The sequence below is a fragment of the Panthera tigris genome, chromosome A1, assembly GCF_018350195.1.
Source record: "Panthera tigris isolate Pti1 chromosome A1, P.tigris_Pti1_mat1.1, whole genome shotgun sequence".
Taxonomy (NCBI): domain Eukaryota; kingdom Metazoa; phylum Chordata; class Mammalia; order Carnivora; family Felidae; genus Panthera; species Panthera tigris.
The window spans coordinates 237442797-237462202 of record NC_056660.1 but is presented as its reverse complement, the minus strand read 5'-3'; the positions used below and the strand labels follow the sequence as shown (position 1 = coordinate 237462202).

The 19406-nt window shown below is 65.4% G+C and overlaps 1 protein-coding gene across 1 annotated transcript; it reads left to right on the top strand.

The window, feature by feature from the left end:
* Positions 1–475: 475 nt before the first annotated feature.
* SLC6A18 (solute carrier family 6 member 18) lies at positions 476–16110 on the top strand. Its single transcript, XM_042960887.1, has 12 exons — positions 476–635; positions 5133–5273; positions 5913–6050; positions 6644–6825; positions 8262–8372; positions 9121–9233; positions 10477–10605; positions 12155–12311; positions 12785–12989; positions 13381–13540; positions 14766–14928; positions 15754–16110. The coding sequence occupies exons 1-12, from the start codon at positions 476–478 to the stop codon at positions 15922–15924; spliced, it is 1830 nt and encodes a 609-aa protein (XP_042816821.1). The 3' UTR covers positions 15925–16110.
* The last annotated feature ends 3296 nt before the right edge of the window (positions 16111–19406 follow it).

Below are 19406 nucleotides of genomic sequence, written 5' to 3'. Positions count from 1 at the left end.
CCGGGAAGGACCCTCAGGTGGCGGGCGTGCGCCGAGGTGACCGGCCAGCGTCCCACTGGGACTGGACACGGTGTCCGCCATCGGGGGAAAGCGGGCGAGGGCGCGGGGCCTGGGCTCGGCCACTGCTCATGGCGACGAGTGAGGCTGCAACCGTGTCTCAATCGGTTGACGAGAAGGGCAGTGATTTTCATAAAACAACCCAACGTGCCCCGGTGCTGGGGGCCTGCAGGTCCCTGACAGGGAGCAGGACGCCCCTGCGGGCATGTTCTCGAGGTGGTGGGGCACCGGCCGGGCAGGAGCCGGGGGGCGGGGGGTGGGGGGTGGTGGGCGGAGGCCGTGGGGTCAGGGAGCAACCGCCCGAGTTAGAGCAGGAGCCCGGCCCGGGTTACCAATTAACGGGCTCCGCTGGTTTTCCTTTAAATAACGCGGACGTACGTGGGTTGTGAGGGGGACCGTGAGGGAGCAAGTGGCAGGCATGGCGTGCGCCCTGGGCCCAGACCCACGCGGGGCCGGCGGCGGGCACGAGAGGCCCAGCTGGGACAACAGGCTGCAGTACCTCCTGAGTTGCATCGGCTTCGCCGTGGGCCTGGGCAACATCTGGAGGTTCCCGTACCTGTGCCAGACGTACGGGGGAGGTGAGCCGTGGGCTGGGCCTCCGGGGGGGCATCCCGGCCCTCGAGGTCCAGTCCGAGGGCGTCTCGGCCTTACGGGACTCAGGGGTGCTTTCTGCACACCGCCCTCCCCCGAGTTCCCCTGAGGTTTGCAGGTGCGCGCTGGCCGGGCCGCCTACCGCCCGGCCTTTGCACGGCCAGACCGCCCTCATCTCTTCCCAAGTCCGAGGCGGTGTCAGGCAACCGCCCTGTCGCCCAGGGCCCTCGGGAGCTGACACTGAACGTCGCCCGGGCCAGGCTGGTCCTCTTCTGGGGTCCGACCTTGGGCCCCCTCTGGTTTCAGTGCCAGGTCAACTTGCCCTCAAGCCTCCTTCTGCACCTGTAAGACCCGAGGGCCCCCGACAGTCCCACGGGGCGATCTTCCCGGGTCCCCCAGGCGTCCGGTTGGCAATGTGGGGAGCGTCTCCTTCAGGGGAGATTCGTCGGCCCCCCCAGAAGAAATGGAAATCTGCACGGGTGACCCCACGCCGCCCTTTTCCGATGGGGAGTCGTCCTTCCCGCTTTCAGGGACACACAGTGGCCCCCCTGGCAGCGGTAGGCAGACAGTGGTCAGGCCATGGTGGGGGAATGTGGGTGGGGGTCTCCGGGAGCCGCGTGGCCGGGCCACTGTCTGGCATGGCTTCCCTGTTTATGAGGATACTGCTTCTGGAAAGTTTATTAGTTTTGTTCTGATGACCAGAAGCTGGAAGAGACCTGTGTCCTGGAACCGCTGGCCCACGGGTGTTGGAGCGTCCGTGGGGGCGGGGGCGGGCGGGCGCCTGAGAGTACAGGCTCCTTGGCACGGATCACGCAAAGCCCGGGGCGGAGGACCGGCTCGCTCCCTAGGCCCCCGTGCCGCCCCGTGCGCCGTGTCGAGCCCGCACAGGCGGGAGCCCGTTGGCTCAGCGCTGCGACGTGCCGGGACCGTCCAGGGACGTGCCTTCCGGAACCCTCATCGCCGCAGGCCATGCGCCGGGCTGCCTTCCCCGAGGGCTCGGGGTGTCTGAGTCCCCGGCACCCGGGCTCTAGGGGGTCCTGGTGTCTGAATGCTTCCTTTAGGCCCTATTTCCAGGTGAGAAAGCTCTCGGTGAAATGTCAGGAAGTACGTTTCAAAACTCCTTCTTTTCCCGAACAAGGAACCCTCACGTGTGAGAATGCCCTGTTTTGTCCCACTTTGGCCACTACTGATTATTTCGATAAGAAGATGTGAGTGATAAGCAGATAACAGATCACCTTTTTATTTTGCGCGAACTCACGCTCCTGAGGGTGGAGACTTTCTCTCTCATTAGTGATCGTTCAGGTCTGTAAAGGGCAACAGCGTCACAGAATTGAGCAAAACCCTTGGGGGCACCCCCACGCGATTCTCTCACACCCACCCGGCTTCTTGGTGAGCGGTCAGCGCTTCCCAGCGAAAGGGACGTGGAACCCGCTAGTGGCCTCTTCGCGCACCTGCCGGGGTCTCGGGCTTCAGCCCAGGAACCCTTCTAACCGCGTCTGTCGCAACACAAGCGGGTGGGTCATCTCGTAAGCGGTCCAGGATTTCCGCACTGCCGCGTTCCGGACTTCCGTTTCCGGAGGCCCCATCCAGGCGACAGAACCTTGCCCGGAAAGTCGCACGGAATTGATTACTGCGGTTGGCCGTCCCGTAGGGAGAGTCGCCATGCTCCTCTCTTGCACTGGCTTCTGTATTGGCTGTTGATCTCCCACGTGACCTTTACGGCCGGGTCGTCAACGCGCACGAGACTCTCAGGGCTTCGCAGGCGTCGGGTGGGGTCTGGACTGCGTGGGGAAGGATTTCCCGCTGGCAACACCGCGTCAACCCTCCACACAGACAGCACGTCACTCTCCTGTCTTCTCCTCTGTCCCCTGGCCGTTCTCTCCATCCTGATCTGCTGATTCTCAGCCGCGTGGGGCTCTGAACGCACGCGCCGTCTTTTCCTCCACCTGCTGAGCACGTGGCACGGGTGCACGTCGCCTCCGGCACCCTCGCGTGGTGATGGCACTGGTGATGCACGGGGCTCTCCCAGACGCCCCGCGTGGGCACGCGAAGTGTGGTCTCAGCGGCCCCGGAGACCGGCGGGGACGAGACGAGAAAAGTTCCCGCTTCTCTCGAGCTCGGACGGCGGACGCGTGAGGGTGTTTTTGCCGCACCAACCGGTTCTCCGAGACTCAGCAGAATTTAACCCATTTCCGCCGCATCTCCCTGAACTGAGCACAGACCCCTCAGGTCGAGGGCTCGGCCCACGGCACGGCCCCCAGCTCAGGATCGGACCTCAAGTGGCGGGTCCCCTGCTGACCCACGGCTCTTACCTGACTTTGCTACAAACTCAGGGCTGCGCCCAGCCCCACGTCAGCTTCACAGAACTGAGGAGAGCAGTTCGCTACTGTTACCAGATTTTTATAAGGAACACGGCTCAGGAGCCGCCAGACGGAAGGCGTGCACGGGGCCAGGTGTGGGGGTGACAGAGCTCCGGGCACAGCCCCCTCCCAGCACCGCCCGTGTTCACCGGCCTGGAAGCTCTCCAAACCGCGTGGCTCGGGGTCTCGTGGACATTCCGCTCGGAGGCACAGCCCACCGAATCGCCAGCCTGGAGGTCTGGTGGGGCTCGAGTCCCACTCCTCGAAGCACATGCGTGGGTCCTCCTGGGACCGGCAGCCATCCCCCGACAGGCGCGGTGTTCACCTAAGCCGCGGTCGGCACGCTCTCTGGGTAGGGCTTACTCGCCCCTCACGCACCGAGATGCCCCCTCCTAACCGCACGGTCTCTGTAATCACAGACCTGCTCTGTTTCTTCTCCCCCAAGCACGGCAGACTCAGCTGCACCAGCTTAGCTACGAAGACAAGCTCCCCTCCCCACCCCTCCCTGGCCCTGCTCCTCGTAGGTGCTCCCTGCCTGCCGGACTGACCTCAGCCAGCACCTGAGGCCCCGCCCTTCCCCGCCCCCGGCCCTGCCCCCCCCCCCCAGGTGCTCCCTGCCGGACTGACCTCAGCCAGCCCCTGAGGCTCTGTCCCCTCCCCACCCCCGGCCCTGTCCCCCCCCCCCCGCCCCACCGCGCCCCTAGGTGCTCCCTGCCGGACTGACCTCAGCCAGCCCCTGAGGCCCAGACCCTCCCCGCCCCCGGCCCTGTCCCCCCCCCCCCCCCGCCCCCAGGTGCTCCCTGCCGGACTGACCTCAGCCAGCACCTGAGGCCCTGTCCCCCACCCCCCAGGTTCTCCCTGCCTGACTGACCTCAGCCAGCCCCTGAGGCTCTGTCCCCTCCCCACCCCCAGCCCTGTGCCCCCCCCCGCCCCCACCCAGGTGCTCCCTGCCCGACTGACCTCAGCCAGCACCTGAGGCCCTGTCCCCTCCCTGCCCCTCCCCGGGTGGCCACTGAGGCCGAGTGTCCTCAGAATTGTACTTTCCTGACCCTCCACCTGTTCGCTGCTACATGGACGACCCCAGCAGGCACTGTTTTGCCCCAAACACTGGAGCCCCGTGCAGAAGCTTATGTGGGCTGAGGGCTGTGTAGCCACGTAGCCCCGTCCGGGGCCCCAACTCCGTGTCAAAACGTCTGATGGTGACACAAGAGAGGAGGGGGAGGCCGGCAGACGATGAGGGCAAGCCCGCGGATCATGGGGGAGAGTCAGCCTCAGCCGAGCCAGGCAGACGCGGGGAGCACGGTCGCTGCCCTGCACCCATTTCGGCCAGTGTGGTTCCCTGGCGTTTCTGAGGCCCGTGCATGCAGGGGGGAGGAGTGGCTGTCAGTCCCGGAGCGTCTAAGGGCCAGGGTGTCCACGGACTGCGGTTACCTGGAAGAAAATGCGGCTCCCACCGTAGCGGGACCGGGACTCCCTCCCCCCGGCAGAATGAGAGCATCTCTGAGTCCAGCGGGATTCAGGGAACCGGCATCTCCCCACAGGAGCCCCCCCAGGCGACCAGGTGGGACCCCTCGGGGCTGCGGGCTCCAGGAGAGGCCGGGCGCCTCACTCCTCAACCCCGTGGCTTTTCTGCTCCTTCTACGGCTGGCTCACCGCGTGGAAAGGCGTAGCTCCCCCAGCCACCCCAGGGGGTGCTCTGCGGGGAGCCCGTGTGGGTCCCCTTGGAGGCCTCTGGAGCCCCCGCCCCACACCTCCCGGCACCCGGACAGGGAGCAGGGGCCCCGCTCGGCCCAAGGCGTGGAGAGACAGGTCCCAGCCCGTACTCAGGCGGGACGTCACCGTGCTCCAGCGCTCCCCCAAGAGCACGGAGCAGCCCCACGTCACAGGAGGGCCCGTAACGGGGGTTCGGGGCGTCCCCGTAAGGACAAGACTGCCCTTTGTGGCGGGAAACCCTCCGCCACAGCGTCACACGGCGGGACGTGTCGAGCAGCTTCAAACGGTGGCAGAACCAGGGCCCGACGTGCGGGCCCGGGTCCCCTCTCAGGAGGCCGCGGGCACCTCTCCCCGAGCCCGAGGCCCCACCGGGCAGACAGTGACCCTCTGGCGACCACTGTGTCTTCGCAGGGGCCTTCCTCATCCCCTACTTCGTCGCCCTGGTCCTCGAGGGAATCCCACTCTTCCACATCGAGCTGGCCATCGGCCAGCACCTGCGGACAGGCAGCGTCGGGGTGTGGAAGGCCGTGTCGCCCTACCTGGGCGGAGTGGGTAGGCTGCGCCCACCCCTGCCCCCGTCCCGTAGCGGTTGGGAGGGCGGGAGACCGCGGGTCCCGCGGGAGCCCCGTGTCAGCTCGTCACGCCAGGCCACGCTTGCTGGCTTCGCACCCGCCCCAAAGATGCCCTGACGTGATGGGGACGTGACCGGGCAGGACGCGCACGTGGTGGCGCCCCTGTGAAGCTAGCTCCAGTCACGGTCTGAGGTCGCCCGTCCCAGGAGGCCGTTTTGTTCCCCCAAAGCCCAAGCGGGGACCCGAGTGCGGGGCGCCGTGTGGGGTGAGCCCAGAGAGCGCGAGGAGGAGGCAGGCGGCAGGCTGTCCCCGGTCACGTGGGTGTGTGTCCCACAGGCGCCGAGCCCACACATCCTGGGAGCTCCCGAGTGTCCGGGGAGGCCCTGGGGTGCCTGTGAGGTGGGCGCTGCAGGGGGGGGTGCCGAGCGGCACCCCTGGGTCTGTGACACGACACCCCCTGCCAGGTGGCCACGGTGCCTCCTGAAGGCCTCCCCGGGAGGCCAGCGCGGCCAGAGGCAGGCCAGCGGCGGGGCGGGCAGCGGGAGGCCTTGGGGACGGCAGGGAGCAGGAGCGGGGTGGCCGGGACCCCGGCGAGGCGCTGACTGTCGCCCGTCCGCAGGGCTGGGCTGCCTCACCGTGTCCTTTCTGGTCAGCCTGTACTACAACACCGTCCTGACGTGGGTGCTGTGGTATTTCCTCAACTCCTTCCAGAACCCGCTCCCCTGGGGCTCGTGCCCGCTGGACCTCAACCGCACAGGTAGTGCTGAGGGCTGGGAGGCTCAGTGCCCTGGCTCCCAGGGGCCCCGCACGGGCTCCCCGAAGCGTCACATTTGAAATCCCGTTCTCACCCCACTGACCCCGACCCCTGACGGACCCGGGGCCCCCAGGGACCCCTGTACTCACAGCACAGCTTCGTGCTTGCCCGGCGACGGGAGGGAGAGTGGCTGTCACCTCGGCTCTTGCTGACTTAAGTCCAGACCTGGGCCAAGCGCTCTGTCAGGGGACACTGTCAAAGCTGTCTTCCAGTTTGCTTGCCCAGCTGTGTCAACCCCCCTTCCCTTCCTGCCTCTGCTGATACTAACTTGAGTTCGGCGCGTTCTGAACAAGGCCAGCGTGGGCAGGGGGGGCGGGGGGCAAGTCTGGGCCCTGAGGCTGCCCGGGTCAGCCCTCTAGGCCTCGGCTGGACACCCTGGGCAGCAGAGGGCACGGGTCTCACCTGCCGTGCCTGGTGCTCAGCCAGCAGCCCCAGGACAATTATGTACGAACTGCACTCCCGGGGGGAGGCCCGCAGAGCCCGGATCCAGGCCCGAGCCCCGTGGCCAGCCCTTGACGGGCCCTCCCGGGTTCCAGGGTTCGAGGCAGAGTGCCAGGCCAGCAGCCCCGTGAGCTACTTCTGGTACCGGCGGACGCTGAACGTCACGGCCGACGTCAGCGACAGCGGCTCCATCCAGTGGCGGCTGCTGGCCTGCTTGGCCGCGTCCTGGGCCGTCGTGTACGTGTGTGTCATCAGAGGCATCGAATCCACGGGGAAGGTGAGCCCCTGGGGCGGACCCCACTGCCCAGCTCCCTTCCGTTCAGCGTCTGCTGGGCGGCTCTGCTGGGAGGGTGCAGATGTGAGGACCCTGTGCCGCCCTGTGAACGTGGCAGCTGTTGCCCCTTCTCCTTTTAACCTGTTCGGGTCTCTGCGCGTCAGTCGTGTTTCTTGTCGACACACCCGGTTCGGGTCTTGCTTTTTTTCCTGGGCTGGCCGTCCCTGCCCTTGTTTGGCTGTTCAGACCATCTGCGTTTGGTGCGACTCTGAATCTGGTCTCGGCCCGCCATCCTGCTTCCCGCGGGTCCCCTCCCTTCTCCGTCCCCGCCTCTCCCAGTCCCCGGGTATTTCTGGTGACGCCCGTCCACGTCCTGTGCCAGCTTCTCAGCGGCGACCGTTCAGTCTCGGGGATGGATTCGGGGCTCGGCCTTCGGTCCCTCTGGGAGCGATGCTGCCCACCGAGTGAGGCGGGGCCCTCGCTCCCGCTGCACTGCCTCCTCCGCCTTCCCCCGACTGGCGCACGTTTCACAAACACTGCTGCGAGCAGCGGGTGCGTGGGTGGCACATTTTGTGTTCAACAGCGTACCGTCTTGTGGCGATAGTTACGTGGTTCCTGAGCAGAGAGGACCCGGGGGGCCCCGGGCCCGGGCCCACGAGCCCACCTCGGGCGCGCACCCTCTCTTCTCCGGGGGCGCGGACGGGCCCGGGGCTTCACGCATCCCCCCCTCACCACGCCAGAGACGCGGCTCCCGGCACACAGCTGCGCCCTCTCACACAGATCCCGGCGTGTGCACGTGCCTGCACACTTACTGTCGGGTGTGAGCATTATAGTTGCTCTCACGTGAGCATCTTCATGACTTAGAGGACCGGAATGACTGAATTAGACCAAAGCAACCGTGAGGCCCAACGAGCCAGCCAGAAACTCCAAATGACCCTGCGGCAGACGCCCTAGAGAGGCACCCGGGCGACTCCCCAGTCAGTCTGTGCTCGGGAACTTGGGGGCAGTGGGGAGCGAAGACCGTCCGTCGTCTGCGGATTCCTTCTGTGTGGACCCCTGACCACACCTGACGGGGCCCTGGTCCTAGGCTGGGGAAAGGGGTGCGGGTGGGTGTGTGGTCCCTGCGAAGTGGCCACTTGTGGGCACCGGGGGTGGGGGGGGGAGGAGGGAGGCCCACCTGCCCCGTGGGGACCGTGCCCACCCACAGACACAAGGGCGTATGTGCACCCACGTGTGACCATCCCCGTGAGCCCCCAACCCTCAGAGACTGACTGGGGCCCACACCCCCAGGCCCCGGGCTGCTGGCCGCCTCCCCCCAGTCCGAATCCCGGATGAGAGACGGGAGCCTGGCCACTGAGGCGTTCACGTCACGTCTGCCTCTTAAAGGTTTTGTATCGAACAGATACCATTGCAAAGTCTAACGGTTTTTTTCTCTTAAGGCAATTTATTTCACAGCGCTGTTCCCTTACCTGGTCCTGACAATCTTCCTTATCAGAGGACTCAGCCTGCCCGGGGCGGTCGAAGGGTTAACGTACCTGTTCACGCCAGATGTAAGTTGGTCTGAACTGAAGTCTGGGCTCCTGGAAACACCTGAGTCAGAGCCAGAGCCCAGCCCAGCTCACTCCATCCCCTGGCCATGTGCATGGCCATGAGCCACAGGCCAGGGCACCCGGGGCCGTGTGGGGGTGAGGGCGGGGGGGATGCTATGGGGTCTCAGGGAGGAGGGTAGGGTCAGAGTGCAGGGAGCAGACGGAGGGCTTGGTTCGTGACACGTGGACTTTGGTGCCTGAGGGACGTTGCGGGCGGGGTTCAGAGGAGAAGCCGGCCGGGCCCCGGACGTCCCACCCCTAGTGCCCAGACCCCCCACCTCCAAGGGCTTCTCCCGCTGCGTGCACCCCGCCAGGTGAAGGGCCGCAGCCCGCACCCTCCTGGACCACCCCACGCTCTGTGGGCCCCCGGCGTTCCCTGGGAGTTTCCGGGGGCTGCACAGGGCGTGGGCTCGGCCTGCCCGTCCCGTCCCCCGCAGCAGCAACACCAGGGAGCGCGTGCCCGTGGAGCTGCCGGGCCCTTCAGTCGCTCAGAGCCCCCACGTCTTCGAGGAGCAGAGGAAGCAGGCGTCTTGTCACTGGGACCTCAGCCCTGAGAGGCCTGTCGGCCGCGTTCTCAGAGCCCGTGTGTCCCACGCAGATGGGAGCCGTGGCTTTATTTAACATGTCCCGCTTGGGACCATCCGGGGCTGTGGGCTCCCCGCTCAGTGTGGCCTGTCTGCTGCACGACGGGGCCCCCCTGTCTTTCCAGGTGCGGATTCTCCAGAGCCCCCGCGTGTGGCTGGACGCAGCCACACAGATATTCTTTTCCCTGTCCCTGGCCTTTGGAGGACACATCGCTTTTGCGAGTTACAACCCGCCCAGGTAGGGGCCGGACTCAGGGCGGGTTCCGGGCCTCCTGTCCCCAAGCTCCTGGGAGCAGCACAGAGCGCCCGCGTCGGGACACCCTGCGCAGGGGGAGGGTGAACTGCTGTGAACCTGTGATAAGAAGGGACTCGTGGGGATTCTACCAGTCACTCAGCCATCCCCTGAGGGCTGGGGGTTAGGGCCCCTACGGCAGCTTCTGGCGTGTTCCGGAGGAAGAGTGCCGGATAATCAATCCCAGGAACGAGGCTGACGCCAACGGGACCATGTATGTGTGCCAGGCACAAGGCCAGGAAAGCAGAAATCCAGTGTGTGTCAGCCTCCCTGGTCACTGCTCACTCTCCCACCTCGTGGGGGAGACCCGAGCTGCTCGGTCACTAACGCACCATCCGCCGCGTCGTAAACCAGGCCACCTCCACACGAACATGGTTCTACGCGGTGGTCAGAACCTCTCCCCTCAGAGGCGCAGGGGTGGGGATGCGGGTGGTGGGCCTGGGTGCTTCGCACGACCGCCCCTGACAAGTGACCGCCCAGCCTGCTCCAAGGGGCTCGGGTGCTCTCTCGCACGGAGACCATCTCAGCAAGGCTGCTCCATGGTGCCCTGTGTCATCCTCGGCGACCTGTGCCCAGGCCTTGGGGGCAGGGTGGGGGCTGAGGGCTTTAGCCAATCCACAGCCCTGAGCTGGGGTGGGTGCGTGGCGGGGAGGCTTTTGGGGAGGGGGTTAGCAGGGAGGGGGTCAGCGGGGAGGTGTGGTCAGGGAGGGGTCAGTGGGGAAGGGGTCAGCAGGGAGGGGTCAGCAGGGAGGTGTGGTCAGGGAGGGGTCAGTGGGGAGGGGTCAGTGGGAGGGATTAGCAGGGAGGTGTGGTCAGGGAGGGGTCAGTGAGGAAGGGTCAATGGGAAGGGGGTCAGCAGGGAGGTGTGGTCAGGGAGGGGGTCAGTGGGGAAGGGTCAGTGGGGAGGGTCTCAGCGGGGAGGTGTGGTCGGGGGGGTCAGTGGGAGGGATTAGCAGGGAGGTGTGGTCAGGGAGGGGTCAGTGAGGAAGGGTCAATGGGAGGGGGTCAGCAGGGGGTGTGGTCGGGGAGGGGGTCAGCGGGGAGGGTTCTGAGCCAGTCCGGAGACCGTCGGGACAGCACCGGCACTCAGGGCCACAGGCATACCAGCTCCGTGTGCAGGGCGGGGGCTTGGGTGTGTGTGTGCGTAGTGGCCCGGAGCACAGTGGCACAATGTGCCTGTGTCCGCCAGGAACAACTGTGAGAAGGACGCAGTGATCATCTCCCTGGTCAACAGCCTGACCTCCCTCTACGCGTCCATTGCTATGTTTTCCGTTCTGGGATTCAAGGCGGCCAACGACCATGGGCGTTGCCTGGACAGGTGAGCACGGTGCCCGTGGTGGCTCTGAGGGTGAGTTGTCCGCGGAGCACAGGGCCGCACACAACCACCCTTATATCCCTAGGGAGTGAGGTGGAGCGTCCCCAGAAGCCCGCGTCCACCCGCAGCCTGGAAGGTGACCTGATGCGGACGTGGGGTCTTTGGCAGATGTGGGTTAAGATGAGGTCATGCTGAGTGAGGACCTGACCCAGTGAGCGGGCTCCTCATGAGAGACAGGCAGGGGCATGCGTGTGTGCACACACGTGTGAACACGCACACCGGGCACACGTGTGAACACGCACGCACACGCAGGAGGCCATGTGATGAGAGAGACAGGGGTTGGAGGGACGCCTGGGGCACCAGGGGCTGGAAGAGGCGGGAAGGACCCTCCCCTGGAGCCTCAGGACGTAGCGCAGCCCTGCCCACACCCCTACCTGGGACTTCCGGCCTCAGAGCTGGGGGAGGGTGAATGTTGCTTCGAGGCTGTCTGTGGCCATTTGCCACAACAGCCCAGGCCATGGAGGCGGTCAGGATGGCCTCACGTTTGGAGCTACTGCATCGATGGCCCAGCTGCGCTAAGACGGCTGATTGTAGCTTGCAGACGGCGGTGGCTCGCCCGCCAGAACCCAGAGGGGAGCAGAGGCACACCCTGTACCAGCTGCCAAGCGCCCACAGCGCCCAGAGTGGCCCCATGACCAGGCCCCTGTCCACAGCGCCACCTGTTCTGACCACGCTCGGGCCACGCTGAGGGCGGAGGGGGAGACAGAGCAGCTGCGCCACGGGCAGCCTGAGCTTGGGCACAGCGGGGTGCGTGCACCCTGCGGAATGTTCCAGAGGCTGCAGCGCCCACACGGTGAACAGCGTGACCCCCACTGGGGGACGGGGGGGGGGTCAGTACTTCCAGCTGCTTCCACGGAGCACCATGAACAAGTGTCGGTCCGTGGACACTGCCCAGGGTGGCGGCAGTGACTCCGGCAGGGCTGACGAGGCTCCCCTGTGCGCCCCGGCTCGGCCGCCTGGCACGTGGGACACCAGACAGCACTCGAGCGCCGCACTCGGGGCACATTTTAAATAGCAAATCACCGGCAAAGAGCACAAAAGCGCGATCACGACGGCACTGAGCGGACTGTGAAGGTGTTCGCGGAAGGCAGGGCGTCGGTGCAACTCTGGACCCGGCCACTGCCACCCCCAGAAGCAGCACCGGTCCTAACGTCAGGGTCACGGACGCACACAGCAAGCGGGCAGATCGAAACGCCCGGGGACGCCCACCGGCCTGTGCGTGAGCCGCCAGCCTTGAAGACCGGGAGCGTCTGACGGAGGCAGCAGGCGGCCGGAAAGCAGGGGCCCCGGTTCTTCCTGAAACACTTCCAGGGCGCCGCCCCGGGGCCCAGGTCGAGGAGGCCAGGGTGCTGCCACCACCCCACTGTGGCCCTCGGGGAGCGTCCCCGCAGGCCCGGTCCCTCAGCACCCCCCTGCGAGTGCTGCTGTCCTCCCGGGTGCTTCCGGGGTGCAGGGCGCCCAGCCCAGCGTGCGCCGGCCTGTGTCTCTGCAGAAACATCCTCCGGCTCATCAACGCGTTCGAGCTCCCGGACCAGAGCGTCGACAGGGACGACTATGCTGCCGTCCTCACGCACCTGAACGCCACCCAGCCCGAGAGGGTGGCCCGGCTCGGCCTGGAGACCTGCCGCCTGGAAGACTTTTTGGACAAGGTACCTGAGGGGCCGCAAGCCTTCTCCACGGGCCTGGCCCAGACCGGCCTGCGGGCTGTGGATAAAGGACACTGGGCCGATCCCGTGCCTCGGCCGGGCTTGGCTTCCAGAGCGCCTGTGGCCTCAGATGCAGTGTGTCTGGCGGGGGCAGCAGGCTGGGGTGGGCCGGCCCGGGACACCCGCTGCTGCTGGCGCACAGAGCCCGGGTCACGCGGGTGTGGGGCAGCAGGCTAGGGTGGGCCATCAGAAGGCGGGTTCTCGGGGCAGCTGACGGGCACCTGAGCCCGACGTCCCGGGGCCCGCCGTCACCCGCCGGCTGCGAGGTGTTAAAGGGGAAGAGGTTCTGTCCCCTCAGGGGCACAGCTGTGGCTGGTCCTGCGGCCAGAAAGGGTGGGGCCGCTGCTTTCCCCTTGGGGGGGGTGTCGGTCACCACGGTGTGTCACCTGGGGCTTGCTGGCGCACGTGCATTGCAGAGCGCCTCCGGCACGGGGCTGGCCTTCATCATCTTCACGGAAGCCATCCTCCACATGCCGGGGGCCCCCGGCTGGGCCGTGCTCTTCTTTGGGATGTTGTTCACCTTGGGCCTGTCGTCCATGTTCGGGAACATGGAGAGCATCATTACGCCACTCCTGGATATGGGGGTCACGCACAGATTCGTCCCCAAGGAGGTCCTGACTGGTGAGTGGACAGGCCCATCCCCCGTCCTCCCACCCGCCGTCCCGATACCCTTCGTCCACGAAGGCTCTGGGGCTGTGGCCCGGCCCCGGGGGAAGGCTGGGTCTGGCTCGTCACCCCTCGGGGCCGGTCTCGGTGGCTCTCTCCCTGACCCAACAGCCCACGAGGGCCAGCACAGGAGAGCAGGGGGTCGGGCAGGCGCAGACCGACCCCCCCCACACCGACCGGCCCCAGCACTGCCCACCGACGCCAAGCCGCCATCCCGTGCCCTCCTGTCTCTGGCCGCGGCGCAGGGCGGCGGCGGGAGATGCGGACGAGGAGAGGGGGCGCACGGGCCGGGGCGGGGGCCGCGGAGGCCGGGCGCCGCTCAGACCAGGGGGCCCCGTTCCCCCAGGGCTGGCCTGCCTGGTCTGCTTCCTCTCGGCGATCTGCTTCACGCTGCAGTCGGGAAACTACTGGCTGGAGATTTTCGACAACTATGCTGCGCCTCTGAACCTCATGGTCTTTGCGTTCTTTGAAGTGGTCGGGGTGGCTTACGTTTATGGGGTGCAGCGGTGAGTGAGCCGCCCCTCGGGGCCCCGCCCTCTGCTCCCTGCGCCCCTGAGGGTACAGAGTCCGGGCATCCGGCAGCTGGTCTCCCGGGCAGCACAGGACGGGGCGGGACCGCCTAAGCCTCTCCCCAGAACAAATGGGGCGGCTCCCAGAGCTCCCAAGAAGCGCCCTGGGGACCCTGCTCCCCCTGGCTGCGCGGCCTTCAACCTTCTGCGGGGGGCAGGGCGGTGGTGGTGGCAAGATGGCTGGTCTGCAACCAGGCAGGGCAGGTTGCTAAGGTCCAAGGACAAGCGGACACTGAGGCAGTAGCAGGGCCGCACGGCCCTGCCCCCAACCCAGAGGCCTCTGAGAACGCCCCTCTCGGTCCTGCCCATCCTGCCCGCGTCGGCCCACTGCACACCTGCGCTCACGCCTGTCACACCTGTCCCCACATCCGTGCCCATCTGTCCCACTTGGACTCACACCTGTCCCACTTGTGCTCACACTTGTACCACCTATACTCACACCTGTCAGTCTCACCTGTCACACACCTGCTGCCCCAACCATAGCCCTGCTCAGATGGTCCCAGCAGTTGTGACCTCCGTCCTTGTTCCTCAAGGGGTCCCGGGAGGCCCTGCATGCCAGGGCCTTCATCGCTGCTCTGTGGGGACAGGGGCCAGAGGTCTCGTCCCAAGGAGGGACGCTGGCCACCTAGAGAGGCAGGAGCGGGGCTGGCCCACAATGTGGGGAGACATAGTGAGCCCTGGGTACAACCAGCCGTGGGGTCTCAGGAGACACTGGGGGACCGCCACGCGTCCTGGGTCCTCGACCCCGCAGGCCCTGACGGGCACTAGGTCTGGCGTCTCCTGCCCTCCCACGGCCGAGGCCCGTCGGGGCTCCACTGCCCACACCGTCTCTCGGCAGCTGGAGCCTCCCTCAGGGGGAGCTCCACGGGGCCTGCCCGGGGCAACTTACTAGGGCCCGGGCCGGCCTCCTCCTTGGGGTCGGCAGAGGCTGGGAGGCCCCAGGAGGCCCGCCTGTCCAGCCCTCTCCCCCGGCTGGCCGACCTGATTGCTCGGACCTTTTCCACGCAGGCCTGGGGGGGTGGGGTGAGTCCCCGTCAGGACCCGAGAGTGCTGCCCCAGCTGGCGGCGGCTCAGAAAGTTCAGCGCGGAGGTGGGGGACGGCCCCGTGGGCCACATCTCAGTGGCCCTGTGAGTGAGCCCGAGCCCGGTGTCCCTGTGGCAGGTTCAGCGATGACATAGAGAGCATGACGGGGAGGCGGCCCGGCCTCTACTGGCAGGTGACCTGGAAGGTTGTCAGCCCGCTGCTACTGCTCACGATCTTTGTGGCCTACGTTGCCACCCTGGCCCGGACGCCGCTCAGCTACAAGGCCTGGGACACCCAATACGTACGTCCTCCGGGGGGCCTGGCCTGGCCCTTCCCCGGTGCTGCCCTACGTGGCCCTGTGGGCCGCCTTCGCCGAGACCCTAGGCCGCTGGAACTCCAGCGTCCCACGGGGCGTCAGAGCTGACTCTGGCAGGGGCCGTGGGCCCCGGTCAGTGGTGGGGGGACCAGAGCAACCCTCAGACCCTGGAGCGGCTCACGCAGGGACGTGGCCTTGAGCCACCCCTCGCACACACCTTGGGGCCGGCCCACGGATGCCCACTCCTGGTCCGAGTTGAAGGAAGGCGTGCAGGATGCGTGTCACTGAGCTGCCACCAAGCCGCGTGACAACAGGAGCATAGGTCACTCCCTGGGGCCAGCCCTTGTCCCCCGGGCTGCACTCGGAGCTGTGACGCCCTGACCGGCCACCACCTCTGGCCCCTCAAAACTTCGTCTGTGCTGCGGTGTCTTCTCCCCAGTGTGACATTGCCAGGCACTGCAGAAGGAGCAGTGGCACATTTCTCAAGAATTTTCACGAATTTTGCCCTATCAGATTCACACACTAGTGTCTCACGTTGGCCTCAAAAGAGGTGCCTGAAGTCAGGTGGGCGGTGTTGCCCACCTTACAGAGAAGGGGGCGGGGGGCACAGGGTCCGCCCATGTCCAGCAGGTCAGGCTGGAGCAGCCCCTCAGGCCGGTGGGAGGCTCTCTGCAGGGCACGGTGTCCCGAACCCCAGACCCCCAATCCCCACAAGGCTTCAGGGCCCCATACCGCCCCCCCTCCCCTGGAGAAGAGGCAGGGTGAGGCCGCCCCACACCGCTCAGTCACCGTGGCCGCGTGTCCCTCTAGGTGTGGTTCCCGTCGCGGCAGGAGAAGTCCTACCCGGGCTGGGTGCAGGCCGCCTGTGTCCTCCTGTGCTTCCTGCCTATACTGTGGGTCCCGGCCGTGGCACTGGCCCAGCTGCTCGCTGCACACAGACGGAAGAAGGACACCGGGCGGGACAGGTGCCCGAAGCTGTAGGGTGGAGGGGCCTGCTGAGGGCTGGGCAGGGGGTGGCCGGGAGGGCCGGCCCGTGTGCCACGTGCTCACATTACACCTGCCCCGATCCTGAGGCCTGTGGTTGCTGCTTCCCAACACCGTCGTGCTCCCCAGACCCTGCTCCGGGTACAGCCTGCCTCCATCCCCGTGGTCCACACTGTCCTCCAAATGGGAGAGAGCCTGGTGTCCAGCTCCTGGGGCCCTGCCACCTGGGTGGCCAGACGCTGAGCCCAGCAGGTGCATCCACGGGCAGAAGGACGGGCGGGGGGCGGGGTGCTGTGCAGACATCTCAGGGCCTGTGCAGCCGAGGGCCTGGCACCGTAAGAGTTGAGGGAGCCTGAAGGGTGACCTCCGAGGAAAAGTGGAGGCTGTCCCCATGGTGAGCTTGAAGCGAAGCCTTCGCCCACAGAAGCCCCTTTCCGTGCCTGGAGCACTCGGGTCGTGCGTGGGCAGAGTCTGCTATGACCGACGTGCGGGGAGCCCTTGCAGAGCGATGGCCCAGCCACTCCCATCCCAGGATGGGTCCTCCCTGCGCGAGCACAGGCAAGGGCTGGGGTCCGGCTGGAGCCACAGCCAGCGCCAGCGAGTGCTGGCCGCTCTCCCGACCTTCTTTCTGAGAAACACTACCCTTTGTTCTCTAAACACTTTCTCAGAGACTCGAATATGTGTTAAGAAGGAACAGAAACAGGTTCCTACTGTTTCCAGAGGACAGTGGCACCACTCACTGCACACCACGCCTCCTGCAGCCTCCGTGCAGGGGCGCCTCCTCGTTTCTCGGCTCCAGCATGCTCACCAGCTCCACCGGCCCTCCCATGCACCCCTTCCTCCAACCCCTTCCTTCCATCCATCTATCCATTTCCTCCCTCCCTCCCCCATCTCTGTCCTTCCATTCTTATTTTTTTAATATTCATTTGTTTATTTTTGAGAGAGAGAGTGAGAGCAGGGGAGGGGCAGAGAGGGAGGGAGAGAGAGAATCCCAAGCGGGCTCCTCGCTCAGCATGGAACCCAACACAGAGTTGGAGGAAGGGGTGCACAGGAGGGCACAGGACCCTGGGATTAAGACCTGAGCTGAGATCAAGAATCAGATGTCTAAGCAACTGAGCCACCCGGGTCCTTCCTCCCTCCATTCTTCTATCCATCCAATTCCTCCCTCACTCCCTCCATCCATTTCCTTCCTCTCCTCCTCCTCCCTCTCTCTCTCCTCTGACAACACTGTGAACCAGGCATCAGATCTAAGGAGGTGGGCCCCGACACACAGGCTTGCTGTGTGACTTTGCCACAGGAGACCACGGATGGCCTTCCTGTTGCTGGGCAGGACAAACGCTGTCCGGGGTGCTGAAAAGTCCCGGCCGACAAAGTCTCTTGGACGGTCACAGGGGGCCCTGTCCAGGACGCCTGTCGCGGCTGCTCTTGCCCCCTCCCCCACTCCCAAGTGGAGCTGAGTATTACAAAGGATTTAACTCAAGAGTGCCCCCCCCCGAAATGTGCCCCAAGTCCCACGGGTAGCTCTGCGCCTTGGCCCCCATGCTGCAATCCTGGGCTCGTGGCCCCTTCCTGCCTTGACAAGCCAGTGAGGTCAGCGAATCTTTTCCCCCCGCATTTCTCCATCCTCCTTTCACCCTGTGATCACCCTGGGTGCGCCTGGGTAATTCAGGATGATCTCCCCATCTTGAGGTCAACTGATAAGCTACCTAATCCCACCTGCACACATAATTCCCCTTTGCCATGTCACACAACACCTGCAGGTTCTGGGGTTAGGAAGTAGGTGCTCTTGGGGGGTCACTACTCCACCTCCTACAGAGCCTGGGCAATTCTGAGGGCACCCAGGTTTGGGAAGCCCTTTACTCTACAGTGTCCTCCACAGGAGAGTATCCATGTGGCCAGGTGCCAAGCACGCACCCAGGGGTATGGCAGTTGAGGGAGGGGCAGGAACCGGGGCTCAAGGGGTAAACCACTCAGCGCTTCGGGGGTCCTGGGGACACCACCTATGTCTCCTCTTGAGCTACTCACCTTGAACTCACCTACTGCACACACGTTTGCAGGGTGCATGAGTGAAAGAGCTTCTCTACATGCAGCTTAGATCTAAGGGAGGCCAGAAAACTGAATTCCTTTGCCTTTTACAAATCCTATTTCCACGTTTCACCTGGAGGAGGTCTGGCAGTGCACACGGTGGCTCTCAAAAGAGGAAAACCAGGAAGTTTCAGTGACTGAGCCTGACCAAGCACATGTCTTTTCAAGGGTTTAACACTTCAAAACAGATTCGTGGTCCTGAGCAAAATGCCGACAAAATACCTGTACCAGAAGACTCTGGTGTGTGTAGAGGATGAGTGGGTGCCGTCTTGGGTCTGGTCTGTGATGGAAACGTCAGAACCGGGCCCCTGGCACGTGAGTGGGTGGGGGCCAGCGGCGGGTGCCCAGACGTCCGGTGCGGGGTCCTGGGGGTGTCCCCCGTGTTGGGCAGTCTGTCCTCCCTGTGTTTACAAAGCAAGGGCACCACGGGGCTGGGCGGGGGGGTTGGGTGGGGCTCAGTTCTGCACTGCTCACCTCCGGTGCGCTGACGACCTCCTCCCTGGACTTGGGTCGGCCATAAACGTGTCAGCTCAGTCATCTGGATGCTCAGCCTGGCAGCAGCCATAAAGACAATATCCATAAACCTCAACATGAGACACATTCGCGCCTGGATAACTTGGGCTGCATTAGCACCGACCCCGTCCAAGGTCCAGTTGATGGTATCCCACCACATCTGTCATGTGGCCCCATCAGGGACACCCTGGAAGAAAGCCTTGGGAACTGCTCGTTTACGGGTATTCCCACTGCTGCGGGGGACAGGGCAGAGAGCCAGCTCCCTGGTGGGGCCCTTTCTTCACAGGCTATACCCCATTTGAGCCACCCTCTGTGCAATCCTTCCAGCTTTTTCCATCTGTTCAAGGATGTTTGTCCAGCACCCTGCATAGCCCCACATGCACAGCACAGCCCCCACCTGGTGGTCTGCAAGGGCACGCGAGTGTCTCCAACACGTGGGCTCATCTTTAATGGATGGGAAGCAGGGCACCCTGAGAAAGCCCACAGCCCCAAGGACAGCACATCCTTTCCTGGGGCACCTCCCAGGGGTTGTGAGCCCAGGGTGGCCTATTGGGTGAGGGTCTGACCAGGGAGGCCAAGGGGCCGGGGCGGGGCTCCTGACCCTCTACTTTCTATGAGGCCTCTCCAGGACCTCTGGTCACTTCCCCGATGGCCTCAGCTGCGTCCCCCATGACCTTGCCCTCTACACACCTCCAAACTCCTAACCCTGACCTTGGAGCCACACTGCCTGCTCTGCCCCGGGGGCCACTCACTGCTTAAAAGATGGCCCCATCCACCCTGAAGTGGTTCTCAGCATGGGGTCCCCCATGGGACCAGCCTCATTTAGAACTCCATAAAGGTGCAAATCCCGGGCCTTCCCCAGATTTGCTGAATCAGAAAGT